Source organism: Oncorhynchus nerka, linkage group LG4, assembly GCF_034236695.1.
Source record: "Oncorhynchus nerka isolate Pitt River linkage group LG4, Oner_Uvic_2.0, whole genome shotgun sequence".
Classification (NCBI taxonomy): Eukaryota; Metazoa; Chordata; class Actinopteri; order Salmoniformes; family Salmonidae; genus Oncorhynchus; species Oncorhynchus nerka.
This window is the reverse complement of record NC_088399.1, coordinates 92,193,675-92,205,335: the sequence shown is the minus strand read 5'-3', so window position 1 is coordinate 92,205,335 and position 11,661 is coordinate 92,193,675. Positions and strand designations below refer to the sequence as shown.

The 11,661-nt window shown below is 42.4% G+C and overlaps 1 protein-coding gene across 1 annotated transcript; it reads left to right on the top strand.

The window, feature by feature from the left end:
• Positions 1–317: 317 nt before the first annotated feature.
• Positions 318–1,232, top strand: LOC135571485 (integumentary mucin C.1-like; the record flags this gene model as incomplete). The annotated part of the gene is made up of 1 exon (XM_065018033.1): positions 318–1,232. A coding segment is annotated over one exon (915 nt), but the record flags the coding sequence as incomplete, so codon positions are not given.
• Positions 1,233–11,661: the final 10,429 nt, after the last annotated feature.

The window sequence follows — 11,661 nt, the reverse complement described above, 5'->3', positions numbered from 1 at the left end:
CACCACTACACTACTACTACTACTACACTACTACTACTACCACTACTACTACTACTACTACTACTACTACTACTACCACTACCACTACTACTACCACTACTACTACTACTACCACCACTACTACCACCACTACTACCACCTACTACCACTACTACCACCACTACACTACTACTACTACCACTACTACTACCACTACCACTACTACTACCACTACTACTACTACTACTACCACTACTACTACCACTACTACTACCACTACTACTACTACTACTACTACCACTACTACTACCACTACACCTATCACTACTACTACCACTACTACTACCACTACCACTACTACTACTACCACTACTACTACTACTACTACTACTACCACTACACCTACCACTACTACTACCACTACTACCACAACCACCACTACTACTACTACCACCACTACTACCACTACTACTACTAATACTACTACTACTGCCACGACTACTACCACTACTACTACTACTACTACTACTACCACTACTACTACTACTACTACCACTACTACTACTACTACTACTACCACTACTACTACCACTACACCTATCACTACTACTACCACTACTACTACTACTACCACTACACCTACCACTACTACTACCACTACTACCACAACCACCACTACTACTACTACCACCACTACTACCACTACTACTACTAATACTACTACTACTGCCACGACCACTACCACTACTACTACTACTACTACTACTATCACTACACCTATCACTACTACTACTACTACTACCACGACTACTACCACTACTACTACTACTACTACTACCACCACTACACCTATCACTACTACTACTACTACTACCACTACACCTATCACTACTACTACTACTACTACTACTACTACCACTACACCTATCACTACTACTACTACCACTACTACTACCACTACACCTATCACTACTACTACTACTACTACCACTACACCTATCACTACTACTACTACTACTACTACTACTACTACCACTACTACTACTACTACCACTACTACTACCACTACCACTACTACTACCACTACTACTACTACTACTACCACTACTACTACTACCACTACTACTACCACTACTACTACCACTACTACTACTACTACTACTACCACTACTACTACCACTACTACTACCACTACCACTACTACTACCACTACACCTACCACTACTACTACCACTACTACCACAACCACCACTACTACTACTACCACCACTACTACCACTACTACTACTAATACTACTACTACTGCCACGACTACTACCACTACTACTACTACTACTACTACTACTACCACTACTACTACTACTACTACCACTACTACTACTACTACTACCACTACTACTACCACTACACCTATCACTACTACTACCACTACTACTACTACTACTTCTACTACCACTACACCTACCACTACTACTACCACTACTACCACAACCACCACTACTACTACTACCACCACTACTACCACTACTACTACTAATACTACTGCCACGACTACTACCACTACTACTACTACTATCACTACACCTATCACTACTACTACTACTACTACTACTGCCACGACTACTACCACTACTACTACTACTACTACTACTACTACTACTACCACTACCACTACTACTACCACTACTACTACTACTACTACCACTACTACTACTACCACTACTACCACTACCACTACTACTACTACCACTACTACTACCACTACTACCACTACTACTACCACTACACCACTACTACTACCACCACTACTACTACTACTACCACTACTACACCACTACTACTACCACTACTACCACTACTCACTACTACTACTACACTACCACTACTACCACTACACCTATCACTCACTACTACCACTACTACCTACCACTACCACTACTACTACTACCACTACTACTACTACTACTACTACTACTACCACTACACCTATCACTACTACTACCACTACACCTATCAACCACCACTACTACTACTACCACCACTACTACCACTACCACTACTACTACTACTACTACTACACCACTACACCATCACTACTACTACTACTACTACTACTACCACCACTACACTATCACTACTACTACCACTACTACCACTACACTACTACTACTACTACCACTACACCTACCACTACACCTATCACTACTACTACTACCACCACTACCACCTATCACTACTACTACTACTACTACCACTACACTACTACTATCACTACCACTACTACTACTACTACACTACTACTACTACTACACTACTCACTACTACTACTACCACTACTACTACCACTACACCTACCACTACTACTACTACTACTACCACTACACCCATCACTACTACTACTACTACTACTACTACTACTACTACTACTACTACTACCACCACTACTACCACCACTACTACTACTACTACATTACTACCACTACTACTACTACTACCACCACTACTACTACTACTACCACTACCATTACTACCACCACTACTACTACACTACCACCACTACTACTACTACCACTACTACTACCAGTACTACTAAAAACCACTGCCACTACAACTACCACCACTACCACTACTACTACCACTACTACTACCACTACTACCACAACCACCACTACTACTACCACCACCACTACCACCACTACTACTACTACTACTGCCACGACTACTACCACTACTACTACTACTACTACTACTACTACTACCACTACTACTACTACTACTACCACTACTACTACTACTACTACCACTACTACTACCACTACACCTATCACTACTACTACCACTACTACTACTACTACTTCTACTACCACTACACCTACCACTACTACTACCACTACTACCACAACCACCACTACTACTACTACCACCACTACTACCACTACTACTACTAATACTACTGCCACGACTACTACCACTACTACTACTACTATCACGACTACCACCACTACTACTACTACTACTACTGCTACTACTACTACTACTACTACTACTACTACTACTACTACTACTACTACTACTACTACTACTACCACTACTACTACTACTACTACCACTACTACTACTACTACTACTACCACTACTACCACTACTACTACTACTACTATCACTACACCTATCACTACTACTACCACTACTACTACCACTACTACTACCACTACTACCACTACACCTATCACTACTACTACTACTACTACCACTACTATCACTACTACTACTACTACTACCACTACTACCACTACTACTATCACTACTACTACTACTACTACTACTACTATCACTACTATCACTACTACTACTACTACCACTACTACTATCACTACTACTACTACTACTACTACTACTACTACTACCACTACACCTATCACTACTACTACCACTACACCTATCACCACTACTACTACTACTACTACTACTACTACTACTACTACCACTATCACTACTACTACTACTACTACCACTACACCTATCACTACTACTACTACTACTACTACTACCACCACTACACCTATCACTACTACTACTTCTACTACCACTACACCTATCACTACTACTACTACTACTACTACTACCACTACACCTATCACTACTACTACTACCACTACTACTACCACTACACCTATCACTACTACTACTACTACTACTACTACTACTACTACTACTACTACGACTACTACTACTACTACCACCACTACTACTACTATGACTACAACTACTTCTACCACTACTACTACTACTACTACCACTACTACCACTACTACTACTACTACTACTACCACTACTACTACTACTACTACTACCACTACTACTACCACTACTACTACTACCGCTACTACTACTACTACTACCATTACTACCACCACTACTACTACTACTACCATTACTACCACTACTACTACTACTACCACCACTACTACTACTACTACCCCTACTACCATTACTACCACCACTACTACTACTACTACTACCATTACTACTACTACTACTACTACTAGTAGTACTGCTAAAACCACTGCTACTGCAACTACTACCACTACCACTACTACTACCACCACTACTAATACTACTACTACTACTACTACACCTACTACTACTACCACTACTACTACCACTACTACTACTACTACTACTACCACCACTACTACTACTACTACTACTACTACTACACTACTACTACTACACCTACTACTACTACTACTACTACTACTACTACTACTACTACTACTGTCTACTACTACTAATACTGCTGCTGCTACTACTACCACTACCACTACTACTACTACCACCACCACCACTACTACTAATACTACTACTACTACTACACCTACTACTACTACTACTACTACCACCACCACCACTACTACTAATACTACTACTACTACTACACCTACTACTACTACTACTACCACTACTAATACCACTACTACTACTACTACCACAACCACTACCACCTACTACTACTACCACCACCACTAGCAGCAGCACTACTACTACTACTACTACTGTCTACTACTACTAATACTGCTGCTGCTACTACTAGCACTACCACTACACCTAGTAGCTGCTACTACTAGCAGCAGCACTACTACTAGTACTGCTAATACTACTGCAACTACTACTAGTACAACTGGTGCTGCTACTGCTGCTACTACTACAACTGCTAATATGATTACTACAACCACTACTAATACTGCTACTCCTACTACTACTATTGCTACTAAAACTACCACTAGTACTAGTACTACTGCTGCTACTGCTGCTGCTACTACTACAACTACTTCTGCAGCTGCTACTACTATCACTACTACTAGTAGTACTACTGCTGCTGCTACAACCACTACTATTACCATTACTCCTGCTGCTACTGCTACTACTACTACTACTACCACCACTACCACTACCACCACTACCACTGCTTCTACTACCACTACTACCACTACTTGTCACGTTCTGACCCGAGTTATTGTGTTAATTGTTTGTTTTAGTTGATCAGGACGTGAGTTGGGTGGGCATTCTATGTTTTGTGTGTCTAGGTTGTTTTTCTGTGTTCGGCCTGGTTCTCAATCAGAGGCAGGTGTCATTAGTTGAATCTGATTGAGAATCATACTTAGGTAGCCTGGGTTTCACTGTTTGTTTGTGGGTGATTATTTCCGCGTCTGTGTTTTACACCACATGGTACTGTTTTCGGTTTCGGTTATTCACGTTACGTTTATTGTTTTTGTATGGAGTGTTCAGTTTGTGTTTAAGTAAATACCATGGACACTTACCACGCCGCATATTGGTCCTCCGATCCTTCTCGTCTCTCCTCTTCAAACGAAGAGAAGGAAATCCATTACACTACTACTACTACTACTACTACTACCACGACAACTACTATTACTACTACCACTACTACAACTACTACTACCACTACTACCACTACTACTACTACTACTACCACTACGACTACTAATACTGCTGCTGCTACTACTGCTACTACTACTAGTACTGCTAATACTACTGCAACTACTACTACTACTACTACACCTGGTGCTACTACTGCTGCTACTACTACTACTGCTAATATGACTACTACTACTACTACAGCTACTGCTGCTACTCGTACTACTACTACTACTACTACTGTTGCTACTAATGCTACTGCAACAAGTACTAGTACTACTGCTGCTGCTACTACAACTACTTCTGCAGCTACTACTATCACTACTACTAGTATAACTACTGCTGCTACAACTACTACTATTACCATTACTCCTGCTTCTACTACCACTTCTACTACCACTACCACTACCACTACTACTACTTCTACCACTACCACTACTACTACTACTACTACCACTACTACTAATACCACTACTACTACTACTACTACTACTACTACTACCACTACTACTACTACTACTACCACTACCACTGCTACTACCACTACTACTAATACCACTACTACTACTGTCGCTACTAATGCTACTGCAACTACCACGAGTACTAGTACTACTACTACTACTACTACCACTACTACTACTACCACTACCACTGCTACTACCACTACTACTACTACCACTACTACTACTGTCGCTACTAATGCTACTGCAACTACCACGAGTACTAGTACTACTACTACTACTACTACTACCACCACTACTACTACTACTACCACTACTGCTACTACCACTACTACTACTACTACTACTAATACTGCTGCAGCTACTACTGCTACTATAAGTAGTACTGCTAATACTACTGCTAATGCAACAACTACTACTACAACTGGTGATACTACTGCTAACATTACTACTACTACTACTGCTACTCCTACTACTACTACTGTTGCTTCTAATGCTACTGCAACTACCACGAGTACTAGTACTACTGCTGCTACTACAACTACTTCTGCAGCTGCTACTACTATCACTACTACTAGTAGTACTATTGCTGCTGCTACAACTACTACTATTACCATTACTCCTGCTGCTATTACTACTACTGCTGCTAATATGGCTAATACTACTACTACTACTACTACTGTTGCCACTAATGCTACTGCAACTACCACGAGTACTAGTACTACTGCTGCTACTACAACTACTTCTGCAGCTGCTACTACTATCACTACTACTAGTAGTACTATTGCTGCTGCTACAACTACTACTATTACCATTACTCCTGCTTCTACTGATGCTGCTACTACTACTACTACTGCAACAGTACTGCTGTTACTGCTACTACTACTAATACTACTACTACCACTGCTGCTACTATTGCTACTGCTACATCTACTACCATTGCTGCTACTACTACTGCTACCACTACTGGTACTACTGCTACTGCTAATATTAGTAGTAGTACTACTGCTGCTACTACTACAATTACTAATACTGCTACTGCTACTACTACTTCTTCTTCACTTCTACTACTACTACTACCATTGCTGCTACTGCTACTTCTACTACTACTACCATCGCTACTGCTACTACTACTGCTACTAGTACTACTACTGCTACTCCTACTGCTACTTCTACTACTACTACTACTGCAGTTGCTACTGCTACTACTACTACTGCTGCTACTGCTACTACTAGTAGTACTACTGCTGCTACTACTGCTGCTACTACTACTACTACTACTAGAACTACTGCTACTGCTACTACTACTATTACTGCTACTACTGCTGTCTATTACTACTACTACTACTACTGCTACTGTCCACTACTACTATTGCTGCTGTCTATTACTACTACTGCTGCTACTACTACTACCACTGCTACTGCAACTACTACTACTTCTACTTCTACTACTACTGTCTAACACTACTAATACTGCTGCTGCTACTACTGCTACTACTGATACTGCATATACTACAACTGGTGCTACTACTGCTGCTGCTTCTACTACTGCTAATATGACTACTACTGCTACTCCTACTACTCCTACTACTGTTGCTACTAATGCTAATGCAACTACAACTATTACTAGTACTACTGCTGCTACTGCTGCTGCTACTACTACAACTACTTCTGCAGCTGCTACTACTATCACTACTACTAGTAGTACTACTGCTGCTGCTACAACCACTACTATTACCAGTACTCCTGCTGCTACTACTACTACTACTACTACTACTGCAACTACTACTGCAGCAGTACTGCTACTGCTACTACTACTAATACTACTACTACCACTGCTGCTACTATTGCTACTGCTACATCTACTACCATTGCTGCTACTACTACTGCTACTGCTACTATTAATAGTAGTAGTAGTACTACTGCTGCTACTACTACAATTACTAATACTGCTACTGCTACTAATTCTTCTACTTCTACAACTACTACCATCGCTTCTACTGCTACTTCTACTACTACTGCAGTTGCTACTGCTACTACTGCTACTACTAGTAGTAGTACTACTGCTGCTACTACTACTACTACTACAACTACTAATACTGCTACTGCTACTACTACCATTGCTGCTACTGCTACTACTTCTTCTTCTACTACTACTGCAGATGCTACTACTACTACTACTACTACCATTGCTACTACTACTACTAGTACTACTACTGCTACTACTTATTATTCTACTACTACTACTACTAGTTCTACTGCTGCTACTACTACTAGTAGTAGTACTACTGCTGCTACTACTGCTACTACTACTACTGCTACTTCTAATATTTTTACTACTGCTACTACTACTTCTACTAGTACTACTACTACTACTACTACTACTACTGCTAGTACTGCTACTGCTACTACTAGTAGTACTACTGCTGCTAATACTGTTTCTACAACTACTACTACTACTACAACTACTACTACTGCTACTTCTAATACTACTACTACTACTTATACTACTGCTACTACTACTATTACTGCTACTACTGCTGTCTGCTACTACTACTGCTACTACTGCTACTACTACTACTACTGCTGCTGCTTTACTACTACTACTACTACTGCTCCCTACTACTACTACTACTGCTGCCTACTACTACTACTACTGCTGCCTACTACTACTACTGCTGTCTACTACTACTACTGGCACTACTACTACCACTACTATTACTACTGCTACTGTCTACTACTACTACTACTACTACTACTACCACCACTACTATTGCTGCTACTAGTACTACTAGTTTTACTACAACTGCTGGTACCACTACTTCTTGTACTACTACTACCACTACTACTGCTACTGTCTACTACTACTACTGATGTTTACTACTACTGCTGTCTACTACTACTACTACTTATGCTACTACTACTACTACTACTGCTGATGTGTACTACTACTGCTGTCTATTACTAATACTACTTCTGCTACAGCTACTACTATTATTAGTGCTGCTACTACTATTACTACTACTGGTACTACTACTACAACTATTACTGCTGCTACTACTACTTCTACTGCTGCTACTAACTACTACTACTACTAATACTATTACTACTACTACTATTACTAATACTAATACTACCTACTACTGTCTACTGCTACTACCGCTATTATTACTGCCGGTAGTACTACTGCTGATACTACTACTTCTACTGTTACTACTGCTACTTCTAGTACTACTACTACTAATACTACTACCGCTGGTACTACTACAATTACTACTACTACTGTTACTACTAATAATGCTGTTTACTATTACTACTACTACTGCTACTACTAGTAGTACTACTACTACAACAACTGCTATTACTGCTGGTACTACTCCTGCTCCTCCTGCTACTGCTACTAGTAGTACTACTACAGTAATACTGCTGCTGCTGCTGCTGCTGCTGCTGCTGCTGTGTGTATAAGTGGTGTCTGTCTGCTCATGTCCAACATACACACATCACTATGACTAAGTCATGAGTAACAATCTTAGAGGGTTTTTTTTCCGTCTCTGTTTTGACTTGAATATATTTGATGTCTCCTAACAGTCACGGCCATCCATGTTAACATCAAAAGGAATAACGCGGCTCAGAGAAGCTGACAGCCAACGCTGTTGATTTAGCATTAAGTCACATTAGATACAGTGTCTGTACCTTTTGACCAGTCAACACAAGGACTTGAAGGAGAGCAGAGTGTGTGAGTGTTGCTGAGCTGGTGGAAAGGAACAGTTCTTCTGGGTGGGCAGGAGTTCATCCTCTACTCTACTGTAACACTGCTGTTACCTCTGCCTGACCTGACCTTGGGCCTGCCTGCCGTCCTGTACCTTGGCCCCACTGCTCTGGATTACCGACCTCTGCCTGACCTGACCTTGGGCCTGCCTGCCGTCCTGTACCTTGGCCCCACTGCTCTGGATTACCGACCTCTGCCTGACCTGACCTTGGGCCTGCCTGCCATCCTGTACCTTGGCCCCACTGCTCTGGATTACCGACCTCTGCCTGACCTGACCTTGGGCCTGCCTGCCGTCCTGTACCTTGGCCCCACTGCTCTGGATTACCGACCTCTGCCTGACCTGACCTTGGCCTGCCTGCCGCCCTGTACCTTGGCCCCACTGCTCTGGATTACCGACCTCTGCCTGACCTGACCTTGCCTGCCTGCCGTCCTGTACCTTGGCCCCACTGCTCTGATTACCGACCTCTGCCTGACCTGACCTTTGCCTGCCTGCCGCCCTGTACCTTGGCCCCACTGCTCTGGGATTACCGACCTCTGCCTGACCTGACCTTTGGCCTGCCTGCCGTCCTGTACCTTGGCCCCACTGCTCTGGATTACCGACCTCTGCCTGACCTGACCTTGCCTGCCTGCCGTCCTGTACCTTGGCCCCACTGCTCTGGATTACCGACCTCTGCCTGACCTGACCTTGGGCCTGCCTGCCGTCCTGTACCTTGGCCCCACTGCTCTGGATTTACCGACCCCTGCTTGTGGTTTGCCTTCCCGTTGTTGCAATAAACATTGTTACTTCAACACACCACTTTGGTCTTACCTGAAAACTGAAATATTTAGAAGAGGCTTTACCACAAGATGGACTAGCAAATGCCTGTCTTCGTTAATCCCCTTGACAAAGTGGTGCAGACATGTTATTCCTTGTTCCTGATAGGCTGCCAGGAAGGGTGTAGTTATTAGGATGGAGCCTGACTCCCGAGAGACAGAGAAAATGGATGGGTCCAAAATGGCACCCTATTCCCTAATATAATGTGCTACTACTATAATGTACTAACTTTTATAACGTTTATAATGTTTTTTTATTTTATTTAACATTTTAGTAATTTAGCAGATACTCTTATTCAGAGTCTTATCCAGAGCGACTTACAGGAGCAATTAGAGCTCAAGGGCACATCGACATGTTTTTCACCTAGTCGGCACGGAGATAGAGCACATAAGGTTTAATGGGCCCATAAGTACTGCACTGTATAGGGAATATGATGACATTTCAGACGTAGCCAATGTGTCAGTGTCACTTCTGGGTGGAATTATTGAGCTGCTGGTGTAGTAAGTAGCTTACAGAGTTGATTTCCTCTGATCTGCTTAGCGTAGTGTTGCTGGGGTTGGTTTTTGGATCCTGCCTGGTTCAGCTGGGTCCTGGTGTGATATGTGGAGGGACTGTGGAGTAGGACTGTAGACTGTGGAGTAGGACTGTAGAGTAGACTGTGGAGTAGTACTGTGAGTAGGACTGTAGACTGTGGAGTAGGACTGTAGAGTAGGACTGTGGAGTAGGACTGTAGACTGTGGAGTAGGACTGTAGAGTAGAACTGCAGAGTAGGACTGTAGAGTAGGACTGTGGAGTAGGACTGTGGAGTAGGATGTAGAGTAGGACTGTGGAGTAGGACTGTGGAGTAGGACTGTAGAGTAGGACTGCAGAGTAGGATCATGGAGAGTAGGACTGCAGAGTAGGGCTGTAGAGTAGGACTGTGGAGTAGGGACTGTGGAGTAGGACTGTGAGTAGGGCTGTAGAGCAGAGCTGTAGAGTAGGACTGTAGAGTAGGACTGTGGAGTAGGACTGTGGAGTATGACTGTGGAGTATGACTGTAGACTTTGGAGTAGGACTGTAGAGTATGACTGTAGAGTAGGACTGTGGAGTAGGACTGTGGAGTAGGATGTAGAGTAGGACTGTGGAGTAGGACTGTGGAGTAGGACTGTAGAGTAGGACTGCAGATTAGGACATGGAGTAGGACTGCAGAGTAAGGGCTGTAG